Source organism: Ruditapes philippinarum, unplaced genomic scaffold, assembly GCF_026571515.1.
Source record: "Ruditapes philippinarum isolate M1 unplaced genomic scaffold, ASM2657151v2 ctg173_1_1_1_1, whole genome shotgun sequence".
Lineage (NCBI taxonomy): Eukaryota > Metazoa > Mollusca > Bivalvia > Venerida > Veneridae > Ruditapes > Ruditapes philippinarum.
In genome coordinates this window covers 400,625-418,502 of record NW_026861243.1, presented here as the reverse complement: position 1 = coordinate 418,502, position 17,878 = coordinate 400,625, and the positions used below count along the sequence as shown (strand labels likewise).

The following is a 17,878-nucleotide window of genomic DNA, read 5'->3' as shown; positions in this document are numbered from 1 at the left end:
AAGCTTATACAAAATCAAATTCGCAAAAGAAATCGGACTGGTACGGTTGGCTCGAGAAAATGGGTCTTTCCACGATCATATATTTACACAAAGAGGAAATCGACGGTCCAGAAAAAGATCATGACACGCAGAAATCTCAAGGAAATATTTATTGGGTTAGGGCTTTGGGTTTTATAAATGTGTAAGGATGATCCTCCAAACTTGTACAAAATTGAATTTGCAAAGGAATCGGTCAAGAGTTGTTTAACCCATTACTGCATGAGCATTTTGTGAAAAATGGCGGTTTTCATTGAAAAGTCTCCCGTTACAAGTTCAAATTACTATAAAGCTATAAAAACTTCTTCAATACTAATCAAATTCGGCACAAATTTTAACTGGTCCATCGCCTTTGTAACAACATGCTCAGTCTTTAACATCCTGTTACCATGGCAACGAGGGGAAATCTCAAAATTGCCAAAAATCACTATTTGCGTTGATTTTCTCCATCAAAATTGATTTCAAAGTGCTTCAACTTCTCAATGGATTCAGATAGAGCCAAAGGCTTTTCAGCGTTGGTTACACGTTACCTTATTATTGACCTGGAGTCTTTTTTAGCCTCTCACAAGTCCAAAATTTTCTTGGCGAAAACTTTTCTTTTCCTTTTGGATGGGGGGCGGCGCCGAAATAGTGCTCACTTTTTTTATCAACATAAGAAAGACCCTCCAAACTTGTACAAAATTGAATAAGCAAAGGAACAAGGCAAGTGATGTTTAAACGGTTGGGTCAAGAAAATGGTGCCTTTTACGATCATTTATATACACAAAGAACAAATCGACGATCCAGCAAATGACCATGCCACGCGGAAATCTCATGGCCATTTTGATTGGAACAGGGCTTTGGTTTTATAATGGGTAAGGAAGACCATTTAAAATTGTACAAAATTGAATTTGCAAAGGAATCGGACAAGTGGTGTTTAAACGGTTGAATCGTGAAAATGGTGTATTAATGGTCATTTTTATAGACAAAGAACAATTCGATAATCAGGAAAACGCCAATACCACACGGAAATCTCACGGTCATATTGATCGGGTCAGAGCTTTTGGTTTTATAATGGGTAAGGAAGACTATCCAAACTTGTATAAATTTGAATCTGCAAAGGAATTGGGCAAGTGGTCTTTAAATGGTTAGCTCGAGAAAATTTTGTTGTTGTTGTTTTTTGTATTTTTTTTTTCGAAAATTTATACTTTTTATAATAAATATGCTTTCAGAATGTTTTAAAGAATATCTTAATATTCCATTTGTTACAACTATGTCACCATAATACTTTTTTTGCATAATTATGTATAAATGAAATAAAATTGTATTAAAATATATATTGATCCTTAAGGGAATTGAATATTGATTTTTTTTCTAAAGAAAAATTGGTAAATAGCAGATTTAACCAGAGGTAACAAAGTAATTACCATTGTTTTAAGATTAAAAACATTGTGTACATGACTTTTTATCTTATTACTATAAGGAATTGCTAGAAACATACCACATAGACTGCCAATTTACATTTTGCAGTATCAACAAAGCCATTCCCGACTATAAGAATAAAGTCACATTCATTTCCCGTACTGACGTCACAAATTCCTTCGTCTGCAAGTTCTTCGATCAATGGACCAAGAGTAAGATTCAAAAGACAAAGATCTGTTCCAAAGTCTTGGAAGCAAACACATGTTTCTGAAAATTATAAATCAACGGAACATATACCTTATGAAAAGACAAATTTCAATAAATGTGCGTCTGTTGCTAAAATATTAATATCAATATTTTCAATGAATCAACTGAGAAAAACAAACAGGTAGTATAGAGGTATCAACATTTTTCAATCTGCTATATGCGTATCATATATTATAAGCCATTACCTCACCATTTAATGTTTTTTTAACAAACTGTATTCTTTTGACTCTCAAAAAATAAATCTAGAAAAGGTGTTGATTTTTAAAGTACAACAAAAATTTACATAAAACTCAAAAGTATATTTCAACATTTTGATCATGACTTCTGGACGTTGACGGAATAAGTAGAATTTAGAAAATAGGAAGTCATACAAGCAATTTAATTTATCATATTTTTAGCAGATTATCTAAATTCAAATTAATGTACTTACGGTTAACACACTGTCCGTGTCCGCTACAATTACTCGGACAGGAATTTTCTTTGATATTATCAACCAAGTCAGTGTTATTCTCGGCAAATTCAACATCTTTTTCAATCTCTACTGTAACTTTCTGTGTAATTGCGTCACAATGAGGAGTGACCCATTCTGTGGTCCCACTTATCTAAAAAGTAAATTTACACAATGTCCCCAGTCAGTCAATTGAGATTCTCTAATGAATTATTTAGTATATTGTCATATTCAGGGGGAAAACTGTTAGATGAGACAACAAGAACAGTTCATAAAATGATATATGATGAAAGCTTCACTATACCGAAAAAGTTGAATATGTATGATATAAGCAGGACTGATTTCATTTTTAACTTTTGGTGACAAAAGGTTCACATTAAATGATGAAAGGTGAGTAATATTTAGTATGATGAAAGCCTTTTTTCAAGTATATCAGTAAATTAACTGTGCCCTCTCGTTTTGTTTAAATATATTGTAAAAAGAACAATTTTTTATGTTTATTGCTTTCCAAGGTGTCTATTTACCGCCGTATCACGTGCACAGTTTTCGAGAGTATCATTTGATTCTGCAACATCGCTGACGTCATCTTTCTTGGAGTACGTATTACAATTATTGTTTAATTGTTCTTCACACAGTTGTTCTGCTTCCTCCATTGATATTGTTGTGGTATTGTTTACTGACCGTTTCTACATAGAAAAAATGCAGGGAAATTAGCGCGTTGGTTTCCTACGACATAGCATCATAAAAGACGATTATATATTTGTTATAACTGAAATGCCAGTGTTAATTGCACAGTAATGTTTTACTACATTACTAACGTTTCGTTGTCGAACAAAAGAGGTTATTTTAGTCAACTTCATTCAAATAGACAATGCTTGATTACTTCCTTTTTGTTCAGCTGAAGTAAAATGCTTTCAATGATAAAATATGTAAGAAAATAGCGTATCCAAATGATAACCTTTCGTAATAACGTGTGTTCCTCACGCGATTTTTCCCATTTCTTTCTCATTCTGTCTAATCGTTTTTTAATGTCTGTTTCAAAATTTTTCGAATGTTTTCGGCCGCCATCAACGTCACGTTTATCCCTTGTTTGAGGACTTATGCGAGTACCCCAATGCCAAACATATCCAGTGCATATCGCTTCTTCGTCTGCGGAGCACGTGGCGTCATAGTTACTCCCGGTTCTCGCGTCCGGACACACACATAATTTCTTATTACTATCCCAGCTTTGGACGTTTTCGTAAACATCAGGATTAAGAAGGCTTTCGTCTTGTCTACCCGTCAACACGAGGCTATTAAATAAAAGAATATAAAACTTGACGGTTACATTACTACTGGTTCTGTGAAACCTCCAAAAGAATTCAAATACAATGCGCATAACAATTGATGTCACTTTAAATTCATGGCTTGATGACAGGCTAACTTTCAAACTGTAGATGCACACAGATCCTTATAAATCGAGATTTGCAAGTGTATTAACGACTGTCATGTATCGAAAATATAATATAGTTTACAATAAATGTACTTGGAGCACATGGATATTATGTCGTACTTTAGCTATACTTATGACATTAGATAAACGATTCATCGGTTAAACGAGTTTTACCACCCGCTAAAGTAGAAGTTTTTGGTACATAATCATCAATTAAACATGGATTAAACATACGCGTTTATAGACATAATATATATTTGTATAGCTAGGATACTTTCCTCACCGACAAATTGTTCACTTTGATCAGAGGCGATTGGTAACGTTCTATTTATAAGTCTTTTATAACCTACTCATACCACATAATAACAATTAAAGGAACTTTATACTATAAATACTGTTGGACGATCAAAACGATATTGTAGGCAACTTTTAATATTTTTTTGTATTACTTTGGTGTGTACGTAGTTACAAGAAGTTGTAAATATAAATTAATATAAGCTGATATGTTAATATCTTTACCCCCAAGAATAGGCAAACTGATGAGGGAAGAAGTAATCACTCCACCACCACCAATAGCCATAACTTGACTCGACCGGATCAGACTGGGTTGTACCGCGAAGTATAGTATCGTCCCTAAAATCACCGTTGAAATTCCCACATAGCCCTTCCGTCTGCTCAAAGTCCGACGGTGTCGGTACGACATAAACATTCATCATGTAGTTAAAGTAGGACATCACATATACATACACGTCCGTTCCCGTCGGGAGGATTATCTTACAATAAGAAATTACAGAAATTAAATACTTATTAAATTAGAGATAATGCATTTATCACTTAAAAACATATTTATTTTTTACACAACTGTAGTATTTGAAAAAGTAGATTAATGTCTTTTTGTGATCATATTTTTTTTTTCGGAACAATATTTGCGCAACTAATAGTACTATAAACATCTAATGGACGTTGCTTTGAGCATAAAATATACAAAGAATAACATCAGACAGTATCAAGGTATGATCAAAATTTCATAAAAATACATGTATACACTAATAAGCAAAGCTGCATGTCAGAATCGTTAATGGATTTTTCTTTCATGCCACTTTATCTTCTCTTCAAATACAGTATTTCTAAACTTTATTGCATATTGCTTATTCATTTGTTTTAATCAAAGAATGTTTGCTTTTAAAGTATTACCCGGTAATAAGTGCTCCATAATCTATAAACCTTCAGAATACCATCCTTTGCCGAAAGGAAAGTTGACAGGTGACCGGAGCAGTGGTTGATTGTAAACACATCTCCACCAGCACGCACCGTCACTGCACAAGAGCATGTCGCCCAGCGATTGCAACCAGCAGTTACTGTTTGAACCTTGTCAATATATAGAAATATTGTTAATCTTTAACTCACAATAACATTGCAGTTGACATGTGGCGTCGTAGAATTATGCTTATCAAGAGAAATATATTGACATTTCTTTTAGTTTCCACATTAATAAACCTTTTTAGAGATTTGCAAATCGAAATAAAATGTACATAGTAATCTTATATTGACCTTATGTATGGACAAGATTATTTGTTGCATATGTTTGGGAACAGATTTTTATATTTTGCATTTTCTTTGCAGTAATGACTTTCAACGTAAAGAAACAAACCTCGATTGGAAGCGTTTTATGTCGGTACAGAACAAATTCCTCAAGCAGTTGATTCGAGTACCACCTGCGGTAATAAACATGCATTTTAATAAAACACTTAAGATATAAGTAACCATAAGGAATACTATATTTATCATATTCTGTTAACCATTTTCAAACTTATGGCCTGATGTCAACAGTTATATATCTGATGTTTGCTAAAAATAAAGTATTTATAAAGTATTACTATGTTGATGTGTTTTTTATTTGTCTACCTTCTGGGTTTAGTTAGTTTATAATTTATTTAGATGAATAAGATTCTTAAATCTAGTTTTGACTGCCTCATCACAAATGGCAAGAGCAAACAACTTTTATAAGTGATCGTGCAATTTTGCTTTATGCCTAATAGAAAATGATGACAAAAAATACCTCCTATCAAAGGTGTAGATGTACGGATCGACAAACGAGTAACAGCCTCGGTATCTGGCGTAGTAATTTTCTGTCACTGTTACCTTAACGTACAGAATAATATCATGAACAGTTAAGAAAATGTTTAAACGTCCATCCAACGTAAAAAATATATAATATTGTTTTCTTAACGCGTTTTAGAATTACCTCTATAAGTATGTAAAATGAAATAATCTTGTGTAAGAAAACGATTCCTGTATAGCCAGGACGGAAAAACTAAAAGCTGTTTTTGTTTGCAACAACGAAGACAAACAGTTAAAATTTGAAATAGTTTACATAGCATTTTGAGAAGAAACGTGCCATTTAAGTTCAACATACGTTGTTTTTTCTTTAACCTAAAATAAAACAGCTTGCATACAATACCAACTGATAAGTATTATATTGAACATGCTGATAAATACAATATATATATTACCGAGACACTTGTTGATGGTGAATTCCACAACGCTTTTGAATTTCCAACAGCTGCTAGCTTCAGAACAAGAGAGAATCTCCAACGAAGTCGGTACCAGCGATTATTTTTGGTTGTTATCGTTATATTTGTGAATGTGTTTGCTGTTGACACATGGCTAAGTGTTGCTGGAGTGGCACCGTCTACTTTCCCGCCACAAGTGTCGCTGTGTATAACTGCTATAGATGAGTCATAGCAGTGATAGGAATCGTTTGGATCGTAGACAATGAATCTAAGAGCACATTCTGGTGTGTCAGTGGAACAGCCAAAGGGGAAATTGAGGTAAACTGTGAACGTAGCTTCCTTTCCTCTCATCATTGTTATGCTATTTGTTGAAATCTTGTAACGACAAAAAATATTACAAGGGAACATTTAAATTTTACTGATATGAAGGAAGTTGAACTGATGTCAAATTAAAAAATGTCAATGTCGAGATGGGATGGGAATCTGGCTAGACATTCAGCGGCATTCGATTTATCACTTTTGTGCTTGGATGTAAAGCTGGCTTCACATCCCAGCTCGACATTCAAAAAGGAGATAAAAACGAATGTCGAGGTAAATGTTGTGCGGAATGTCAAGCCACCTTCACATCGCAGCTCGACATTCAAAAGAGACTATTAAAGGGAATATCGACCTTAGTGCTGTGCTGAATGACTAGCCAGCTTCTCATCTCAGGTCAACATTCAACAAGAAACAAACTAAATAAGAATGTCGAGCTGAATGTTGTGCTGAATGTCTAGCCAGCTGTACATTCCAGCTCAACAGAGATAAATCGAATGTCGAGCTGAATGTTTGCTAAGTGTCTAGCCAGCTTCCAATCCAATCTCGATATTGATTAATCGAATGTCGAGCTGAAAGTCTAATATCGATCTCTGTGCAAACTTCATGTACTTAGCAAAAACAGATAATCAAATCTACCTAATCGCATCTTTAAAGCGACATTAGGCTCATTATTTCACTGTCAAATTGACTTACATTTGTTATATATTCTAGAAGATTGACTCTTTTAATGGTGATTGACAAATAAAAGATAATAAAAAAATTGTTAAGAATAAAATATGAAAAATTCCTAAATTATAAAAATTCTTATTAAAAATTGAACGTTGTTGATACATTCCGAACAATCTTTATTCAAATATTCACGGAACACGTAGATAATTAAATATGTTTACAAAGAAAAATACAAAATTGAACACAATGATGAAAATATATAAAAACATTTTTACTTTTACCTGTGCACTCACCATTTACGATTGGATAGGCATAATGCCAATTAAATTTTACACACCCACTGACACACACCAATATTTTACAGTATTTTAAAAAGAAGCGGCATTTACGAAGTGATGACATGTTTATTTGTTTGGTAGACATTAATGAGGGTACAATGGTACCATAAATCTTACTTGCAGAGGGGTCATCTCTATGCTTGTAATATTTTCATGTTCAGTTTCCCCGGCGCCATCATAAACTGCTGCCGAACATTTCACCTAATATCGGAAAAGGAAATAAATAGACGTATTTTCAAAAGTAACTTCATTCAAAATACAATTATTGTGATAGATAATCTAAAGCTAATAATCAGCATGTTACATCAATTTATAACATTTTGACATTTGAAAAAAAAGTATGGTACCAACATTGCAATTCAGATTTATAATTTTTATCTGGAATTTAAAAAAAAATATTTTATCATAATTTGTTTTATTTGTTGTATTTTATATCCAAGACGTTATAAAGAAATTTAGTAAAGGAAAATGGCATTTTAATTGCGTTCTTGTTAAATTTTAAGAATCATTTTGCGAAAATACTTAAAACTACTTAAATGTCAGCATTAAAAGTTTACCTGTAAGTTAAAGAATTCTGAAAATGGAGCATAACTTGTTACTGTATTACTAAACATGTCATCTGACAGCATAGATATTGAAGCATCTGTCGACGTTATTATCCCGGTGTCATAAAACTCAAATCCGTGCACATACCTAAACAATACAATATCATACTTGGTTTAACGATATTTATTCAAGGTCAATTGCGAAAAAAATTCTTGCAACTTATATAAATCACTTTCGAGTCCGCTTTCTTGAACCAACCAGTACTGGTGTCATATGAAGAAACTTGGTCGTAACCCGATTAGGGCTTGAACCCATGATCATTGGGTTGAGAGGCAGACACCTTAACCATTAGGCAACCGCTCCCTTAAACAGCATACTAAGTCTCCCATGTTTTCATATGTAGTCATCAAATAAATTTGCAAACCAATGAAGAGTTATGGAAATATCAAATTGAATAAATTATTTCATTCAACTATGCACGAAGAACGCAAAGCTGACAATTTCAGAGAAGATGTTACAGAAATGACAATTTAATATCCTACCATTTGATTCGGTATTTAAGACCATCGGCGATAGTAAACGCACATTTAAAGTAGCCCGTATATTGCCCATTGTGAATAGTCTGACCTGTTTGTACTATAGCCACGCCTAGATCTGAAAACAATTGGACTGGCATTCAATTAAGTTCAATTCAGTTAATGTACAAACACAATGTTTGAAGCATTTGTTCTAAATGAACATCAATATAAACATTTTGATGACTTTATATTATGTTCTTGAAAACATTCGTCATAACCGTTATAATTTTTTTTGTTGCATTAATGCAACCCTGCTGTGTTGTGTTTTTCCCATTACATTTAAACATTTTTAATTCAAATCATTCATTTATCAGACTTTTTGAAGACATGTTTTTCCTTGTAGCATCATAAAATAGTTCATTGATCTGCTCCTTTGCTTTAATATCACTTAGTCTAATAGTTACAAAAACATGGATATGATATGAATTATTATAAAACGTTAACTGAACGTGCTCATTAAATTAAAGTTCTCTGTTATTCCGCCAACAAAGAACCCTCAATTCACATACTATTTGGTTTATCAACCTAATATAAATGCAAATACACAGACTTATAATGCACTGCCGATTGCATGGACGCAAGATGTAATATATCACAAGATTCGCTCAAAAATATTTGTAAAATATATTTCATTTTTATTCAATCATATGCATTATTTGATACTACATAACATTCTATTGGCAGGTTATCATGTCCTTACTTACCATAGAAAACACAGAAAACATTATCTTGCCATTGACCACCACCTTGGCACGTTACTACTGGAGACGTTGCTGCGTAACCATGATTACAACTGACATTAACAGAAGAAGCTGTCGTCTGGTTACCATTAGAATCAAATATCACTTCACCGTTTGCGATTACTGGTAAGTTGTCCAGATTGCATTCTTTAAATAGATTCAAATTTAAAAAGATTTAATTTAAACAAGAAGGCCATCATGACCGTAAATAGCTAACCAGATATTTCTTGTTCAAAAGTTTGAAACAATGTCAGCCATTTTTTGTTGTAAAGAGTAGCTAAATGATCATTGCTGTACAATTATATCAAAATCTACTACATGTGTGGTTCTGGAGGATATGCCTTTTCAAAGATGTTCTATTTTTTTCTCTGGCGGCATAATTTTGTTGAACAATTATAGAAATTTTAGAACGGAACCACTGACGTGTCATTTCTGTAGAGTTTCAACAAAATCTAGCTGACAATTGAGAAAGAGAAGCCATTTCAAGCTTATTTTAAGCATTGGTGGTTATGTGGTTCAATAGACTGGAACAATTTGAGCAAGTTTTGTTAAGAACCACCTAATGAGCATTACCATACAGACAACAATTCATTTTCATCAAACTCTACCCAGTTGTTGAGGAAGAGGTTAATGGTTCTCTCTTGTAAGCTTTGACGACCATATCGTTCAGCGGACCGAAACAATTTGAGCAATTTTTGTAGAAAACTTACTAAGAATCAGTCCTGTATTGTTTCATGACTTTTCATGACGTTGAGCACTTTTGTGTTTTGGTGAGCCAAATTATGCAAATATGCAGATACGAAATACGGGTACACTTACAATGTTACAATTTTAGCATTATTCTAATAATGACATTACGTTCCTGGCAGGCTTCGTAAGTAGACAAAACTTAAAAGTCCTGGTCTTGTCTTTATCTTTTTCGTAATTATCATGCCCACCTATCTTTTTAATATGTGAAATTCCTACCAAAGTGTATTTTCTCAGTACGGTAGTTTACTCATCTAATTCCACATCACTGTAGATGTATAGAAGCAATCTTGATATTGGACTTATTGCAATAAACTTATCGATGTAACTATATTGTTGTATTGACAACAATCAAATATAAGTTCCCTTAATATAATTGTTATGAAATAAAGTATATAAAAGTTATATGGTTCCATTCCGGAAGGAAGGGTAAAAGAGAAAGAGAACCACATCCAGTGTGATCATACAGTAAGTGTTTTCCCTACCTCCAATAACCCATTCCCAAACAAAATTAAATTTATTTCCCAGTTTTAAACATGTTAAAGATAACTTCCCTACAGCAACCGTAACAATCCAACGATCCCACAGATGTAACAATGAATCTGTTGATAGCAGATTGATTCTACGTACTGTTTGTGGATAGTTTTTACTTTTTTATATATACATGTTTATGTATATAAACATTTCACTCTTGTATATATTGGCCTGTTAAAACTTAAATAGAATAATGGTAATTTAATGCAGTACTTTTTTTAAGTCTGCATTAGTTTTACAAAATACAGTTATGCTATTGCTTACTCGTATTCAATGCACAAATTCTGCAAAAGAGCATTTCTTCAACAAGTAATTCGCTCCATGTCTGGGTGTTTGTAAAGTTTACTCAACATATGGTGTAATGTTTACCTAGTGGATAACAAGATGCATTTTCCCATTCTCCGGATGCATTACACATTACTGTCAGAAATTCAGGCGCATAATTTGCGTTGCAACGAACGGTTGCTAGAGCCCCAAATGCTGTGTTGTCTGGGTCGTTCAGTTCTATCTCGCCGTTTGTTAGGTATCTGGCTATATTACCGCAACCTATAAAAAATTATTGATATAGTAAAACCTTAGAACGATCACTATTTCAACCATTCAAATGTTTCATTTGCTCATGTTACATTAAAGTACAATTAGAACTAATGACATGGTACAAGATAATAACGTCTCAATGTTGGTTCAGGAAATATGCGAGTAAGTAGTAGGTCACTTGCAGAGAAAGTGGTAATTACCACTAAGTTATCAAGAAAAGCCCGTTTTGTGGATCGACCGACGAGATATGATTAAAAAAACAGGTGTTTAAAAAACTATAAAAAAATAAAAGAAAGGTAGGTAATTATACATGTGCTACAAAAATTAATAAATTTCAATGTTTGACTGTTAAAATACAAATCTTTAATTTGCTACCATAGCATTTAAGTATGCATATACAGTATATTGAAAAAACGCAACATTTTCTATTCATTTTCAAGTCAAAAATTATTATCAATAAATATAAAAACTACTCATTGCAAAGAACGGATTTTAATGAAAGCAAATTGTGAATAAAAAACCCACTGAAAATATACATAAGGTAAAAAAAATCGCATTTATAACTCATCTAACGAAATGGTAAAAAGTGCATAATCACGTCATTATCTTAACTTCAGAGATGCAATGTAAAATTTGTTATTTTCGAAGTAAGGCCGGGATCATATGTCACATGAGCTTGCGACAATTGTTTGTGAAGTAAATTTGGAATTGTCAATCTGCAATGCTGGGCACATTTTTACAAGCTTTTACTAGACATCAAACTTCCAATATTTCTTAGATCACTACATTTGCATTTCATCAAAATGTACAATTATTATTATAATTCATGAACATGGTTTCAAAGTAATATTATGTAACATTATTTCAACATTTACAATCAATAATGCAGTGTATATACATATACCTGTTCTAATACATGTGGCATTGTCCCAATTTCCTGACGACAGGCAAGTAATATTAGATTTATCAGCGGTAAAGCCCTGATCACATGTCACATTTGCTTGTGAACCATAAAATGATGAGTTGTCACTATTAGTGATGACACCATTCTCAATTTCTGGAACCTCACCACAACTTTCTAAAATGGAAAAAATATCGTGTCTCAATAGCAATCGCCCATTCCATTATTTTCAATTTCAATTCCTTGTAGAGCATTAACATGATAAACTTTTCAAAAACCAAAGTACATATTTAATGGTATTCATGAACCTTTTATAAACTTACACTTGTGATACACTCTTCAAAAACATGAGATTCATGAAACAGTGTAATTTATAGCAAATTTCACAACATTCCATAATGTCTGTATGAGTTTTTTTTTCAGATAATTCTTTCGAAACTGTTCATCATAATTTGTGAATTCGTTCATTTAACAATTCCTTTGAAACTTCATAACAATGGTTAATTGATTAGAACTAAAGCAAAATATCATTGAAAAACATTGTAAATGTTTCATTAGAAGCTTTAGAACTTTACTAAAAGCGATGTATATTGTCGCTTGGCAAACATGTTTGCAATATAATTTTAATATAAAACTAAATACCTGCACTTATACATGTGACATTCTCCCAGTATCCGGAGGTCAAACATGATATGTTATGTTTATCAGCAGTAAAGCCAGGATCGCATGTCACATTTGCTTGTGAACCAAATGTTGAATTTTCAATAACAAAGACACTGCCATTTTCAATATCTGGTACATCACTGCAGCCTTAAATACAGTCATTAAATGGTAAGATGTTAATTAATCACTATTTCCCCATATTTTAATGGGTTGTAAATTCTGGGAGATCAACTTCTTGTTTTAATTCTCATTTTATCTGTGGATCTCTCTTTTAAAAGTTTCATCAAAATGTACAATTATTATTATAATTCATGAACATGGTTTCAAAGGTTAGTTTAAAACAGATTATTATCATAATATTATGTAACATTATTTCAACATTTACAATCAATAATGTAGTGTATATACATATACCTGTTCTAATACATGTGACATTGTCCCAATTTCCTGACGACAGGCAAGTAATATTAGATTTATCAGCGGTAAAGCCCTGATCACATGTCACATTTGCTTGTGAACCATAAAATGATGAGTTGTCACTATTAGTGATGACACCATTCTCAATTTCTGGAACCTCACCACAACTTTCTAAAATGGAAGAAATATCGTGTCTCAGTAGCAAGCGCTCATTCCATTATTTTCAATTTCAATTCCTTGTAGAGCATTAACATGATAAACTTTTCAAAAACCAAAGTACATATTTAATGCAATTCATGAAGCCTTTATAAACTTACACTTGTGATACACTCTTCAAAAACATGAGATTCATGAAACAGTGTAATTTATAGCAAATTTCACAACATTCCATAATGTCTGTATGAGTTTTTCTTCAGATAATTCTTTCGAAATTGTTCATCATAATTTGTGAATTCGTTCATTTAACAATTCCTTTGAAGCTTCATAACAATGGTTAATTGATTAGAACTAAAGCAAAATATCATTGAAAACATTGTAAATGTTTCATTAGAAGCTTTAGAACTTTACTAAAAGTGATGTATATTGTCGCTTGGCAAACATGTTTACAATATAATTTTAATATAGAACTAAATACCTGCACTTATACATGTGACATTCTCCCAGTATCCGGAGGTCAAACATGATATGTTATGTTTATCAGCAGTAAAGCCAGGATCGCATGTCACATTTGCTTGTGAACCAAATGTTGAATTTTCAATAACAAAGACACTGCCATTTTCAATATCTGGTACATCACTGCAGCCTTAAATACAGTCATTAAATGGTAAGATGTTAATTAATCACTATTTCCCCATATTTTAATGGGTTGTAAATTCTGGGAGATCAACTTCTTGTTTTAATTCTCATTTTATCTGTGGATCTCTCTTTTAAAAGTTTCATAAAAATGTACAATTATTATTATGATTCATGAACATGGTTCAAGGGTTAGTTTAAAACAGATTATTATTATACTATAAAGTAAACATTATTTCAACATTTACAATCAATAATGTAGTGTATATACATATACCTGTTCTAATACATGTGACATTGTCCCAATTTCCTGACGACAGGCAAGTAATATTAGATTTATCAGCGGTAAAGCCCTGATCACATGTCACATTTGCTTGTGAACCATAAAATGATGAGTTGTCACTATTAGTGATGACACCATTCTCAATTTCTGGAACCTCACCACAACTTTCTAAAATGGAAGAAATATCGTGTCTCAGTAGCAATTTTTCCTTTGGATCACTAGAACTGAAATTATTTCACAGAAATAATATATTTAACTGCTTATGAAAATCATTACTGATTATTATTGATTATTATGTCATGCTATCATTTCATTATAAAATCCACAACAAAACATGCATGAGCATTTACCGGTTCTAATACACGTGACATTGTCCCAGTCTCCCGACGTTAGACAAGTTATATATGATTTATCCGCAGTAAAGCCCTGGTCACATGTCACATTCACTTGTGAACCATATGTTGAGTTGACACTACTAACAATGACACCATTATCAATGTCTGGAACATCACCACAACCTTAAATATAATAAAACAGTAGAACTTGTACTCATTTAATTATTCTTACGTTTGCAATGCCTTTTGCATGTATTTAGATAGACCTTTTAATAAGACTTAAACTTTCATAAATAATGCAACTATTACTTTCTTTAATGTATACGCATATTTTATTAGCCTACACATTCGGTACTCTTTAGAGAAATATAATATGTTTATTTGCAATTTATCAGCAGTTTAACCTTGTCGCATTTCTTAATATGCCTATTCCGCTATAATCTAATAAAATGTACTTAATGCTTTGACAAAATCTTCTTTTCTTAAATACATTTTAATCGTTCATTAATACTGCACATTCGAATTTTGTATTTTTCACTTTCAATTAGTTTCAAATATCACTTTTCATAAAGCTTAATTCATCACGCTTATTTAATCTTTAAAACGGTTGAAGCAATTCGGATCTTCCAAAAGCTTAATTAGATTAGTTTGTTTTTCGAAAATTTCAACACATTTAAGGTCATGTCAATTTCAGTTTTTCAATGCAAACATTACAACATAAGGTAATATTACCATTACATAATAAGCGATGGTTAAGAAAAAGTCAATTAAGTGTGTGGTATTAGCTTTAAACTTTAATGGGAGAGCCAGCATTACAGAAGGTATTTCAATGATGGTCTAACCATGATAACAACTTAAAGATAATAATACATATTATAAATATCTTGCTCTTTTAGTCTAAAAATAATTTCTTAAATATATAAGTGTTTTGCATTCTGGGAGGTAAAAATCAGTGGTTCTTGAGTAGATCAATGTAAAGTATGTAATGTTTCTTTAAATAATTAGGTCGCATACAAATCGTGTCCAGCTATTAACAAAAAGAGAACATTCAAAAAAAATTAATGAAATGCGTCACCAATAGACATTTGACAGATTGTACAGATAAGCCTGGTTAGTCTGGACGCCACCCCGTCTTCCAGTTTCTATCAACGGTCGGTCCATCTACCTGTTTCCCTTTATAAACAAACGGTTAATACCAAAATATCTTCATCGCGATTATGCTCTATGAAGAGTGAGGCGATTACTGAAGATGATGATGATCTCCGCAAGTGATCCATAGATTTCTGATTCATGTGTGAAAAATAAATGACCGTTAAACATTTCGTTGGTATATAGACATTTCGTCTTGACCGAGGAACGAACCCTGGACTACAAATAAAAAGCTATCACAATTAAGCTAAAACGCCAGGCGAAAAAGAAGAGGCGAATCACTTTCCTATCTGAGTTTAATTTTTCAGAAATTAACAAAATTATGTACAAGTTACCTGTAACGTTTCCTTGTGATGAATCATTGTATACCGCATTTGTTTCTGAAATAATAGATGAGGTTATTTATTGTTTGCAAGATAAAAATTATAAAACTATAATATCGGGTTATCTGAACTTGGTAAAATATTTGTAAATATCTTGAAATCAACCATGCGAAAGTACATAAATTTAGAAACTTGAGTTTGTAAATACCCAGTGAAGCAAACAGCGTTTGTGGTGTATTATCGTGAAGTTAAACCTAACAAACACGAAAAGCGTTTAGTGGTTCTTAAAGGATGTTTTGTTGTTGTTGTTTTTTTATTTGTTCGTTTTGTTTGCGTTTTTTGTTGGTTTTTTTTGGAGGTGGTGTTCTGTTTGTTTGTTTTTTAATTTCTATAATAACTGTCTTTTATTATCTATTTATCATTATTTATTATTATTATTATTATCATTATTATTATTATTATTATTAATATTAATATTATTATTTGTAGATAATTTCATTTGCTTAACCTTTTTTCAGGAACAGATCACAGGAATATGAAACCAACTTCACAGTACAGTTAAGTTATTTTTCCGCAAGTTGAAGCTTGATATACATTATAAGCTTATTGTTGATTTAACATCAAGCTAAATTATATGTTACAGATACATTTATTTACAAAATTCCTAAACATACATGCATTTGCTTTGCTTTGTGTACGATGACTTGCGACAATCTTAATTTGATAAGCTAAAAAGGTAGAAAAAGCATTTGTAAGAATGTCAAAGAATTTAACATTCTACAACGTTGTCTTTTATTTCTTTGTAAATAATGCCATTGTACGTGCTTTAAACACTGTAATGTATTTTTACCTAGGTTAAAGTAATCATTGCTAATCAGTTCATGCAAGATCTCATCTTGGATGATAATCGATCTTTTAAAATGTTTTTATACGCGCGTTAGGGTTCCGATTCACAGTTCTCAATTTCTTACATCATCTTTTAGGCAGTTTTTAATTTTCGATTAGCGATGGTTACCTATCTTTTAATATTCTGTTTATATACATTTTAATTGTACTATTTGATTCTGGTCTTACTGTAATAGGTCTTGAATATGTTTCTCATTGTTCATGTATTATGTCTCCTAAAATTCTTAAATAGAATGATCGTATGCAGATTTAATGTGAATAATTGCATATATGTATATGAATTTATTTATACGAATGAGACAAAAATAAAGTATGAATATGCAGTAAAAAAAATACCCTTTAAATGTTAAACACCATTTGTTATTTATTTTAGCTTTCATCGTCATAAAGGAAGAAATATAAGCTTTTGTTCTTGTATTCCTACATTGTAATTACCCGAACGAACATTTCCCATTGAATGTTTTTGCTTGTTTGTTGGTTTGTTTGTTTGTTGTTGTTGTTGTTGTTGTTGCTGGGGTTTTTTTTTTTTTTTTTTTTTGGGGGGGGGGGGGTTAGTGAGATTTAACATGTACTATGATACATGTTTTTTTTTTAATTCATAGACATAGAAAGTCTAATATCGTTTTATTTTACAGCATTAAATAATTAATAAGAAAAGTAATAAAGTCACAATATTTTTATAAAAACAGATCAACTCCAAATTTTTCTATTTTTTATAAAGTTTTGAAAATATATATAAAAAATATCAAATATTATCAAGTTAACAAACAAAGTAATTTACACATTGCAAATGGCACGTTTAATGTGAATAAACTACCAAATAAAGGCCAAAATATGCAAAAATAGCCCTTACTGCGTTAGTAACGCAGTAGATATATTTTGATTAATACTGCAAAATCAGACAATATTTGCATACAACATATTAATCATTAAATTATTGCTTGTTTTGTGAATATTTTTACTTTTTCTTAAAATCTTAGTTCATTATTCGTAAGGGTGATTTTC

The 17,878-nt window shown here is 31.8% G+C and overlaps 1 protein-coding gene across 7 annotated transcripts in view; it reads right to left on the bottom strand.

Moving 5' to 3' along the window:
- Positions 1 to 17,878, bottom strand: part of LOC132715005 (uncharacterized) — a 77,577-nt gene that overhangs the window by 59,284 nt on the left and 415 nt on the right. For 4 of the 7 annotated variants that reach the window (XM_060697976.1, XM_060697975.1, XM_060697973.1 and 1 more), the window contains exons 2-18: positions 15,980 to 16,024; positions 14,511 to 14,678; positions 14,155 to 14,328; positions 13,720 to 13,887; positions 13,083 to 13,256; positions 12,648 to 12,815; positions 12,009 to 12,182; positions 10,937 to 11,113; positions 9,251 to 9,433; positions 8,511 to 8,622; positions 7,980 to 8,115; positions 7,540 to 7,623; positions 6,098 to 6,472; positions 5,644 to 5,726; positions 5,236 to 5,299; positions 4,779 to 4,952; positions 4,104 to 4,357 (exon numbers count right to left, since the gene is read on the bottom strand). In XM_060697976.1, the coding sequence (XP_060553959.1) occupies positions 4,104 to 4,357; positions 4,779 to 4,952; positions 5,236 to 5,299; positions 5,644 to 5,726; positions 6,098 to 6,472; positions 7,540 to 7,623; positions 7,980 to 8,115; positions 8,511 to 8,622; positions 9,251 to 9,433; positions 10,937 to 11,113; positions 12,009 to 12,182; positions 12,648 to 12,815; positions 13,083 to 13,256; positions 13,720 to 13,887; positions 14,155 to 14,328; positions 14,511 to 14,678; positions 15,980 to 16,024 (2,713 nt within the window). Of the gene's footprint in view, positions 1 to 1,516; positions 1,705 to 2,134; positions 2,307 to 2,676; positions 2,839 to 3,110; positions 3,445 to 4,103; positions 4,358 to 4,778; positions 4,953 to 5,235; positions 5,300 to 5,643; positions 5,727 to 6,097; positions 6,473 to 7,539; positions 7,624 to 7,979; positions 8,116 to 8,510; positions 8,623 to 9,250; positions 9,434 to 10,936; positions 11,114 to 12,008; positions 12,183 to 12,647; positions 12,816 to 13,082; positions 13,257 to 13,719; positions 13,888 to 14,154; positions 14,329 to 14,510; positions 14,679 to 15,979; positions 16,025 to 17,878 lie in introns of all 7 variants that reach the window. The other 3 variants (XM_060697972.1, XM_060697974.1, XM_060697978.1) reach the window with 2 other exon arrangements.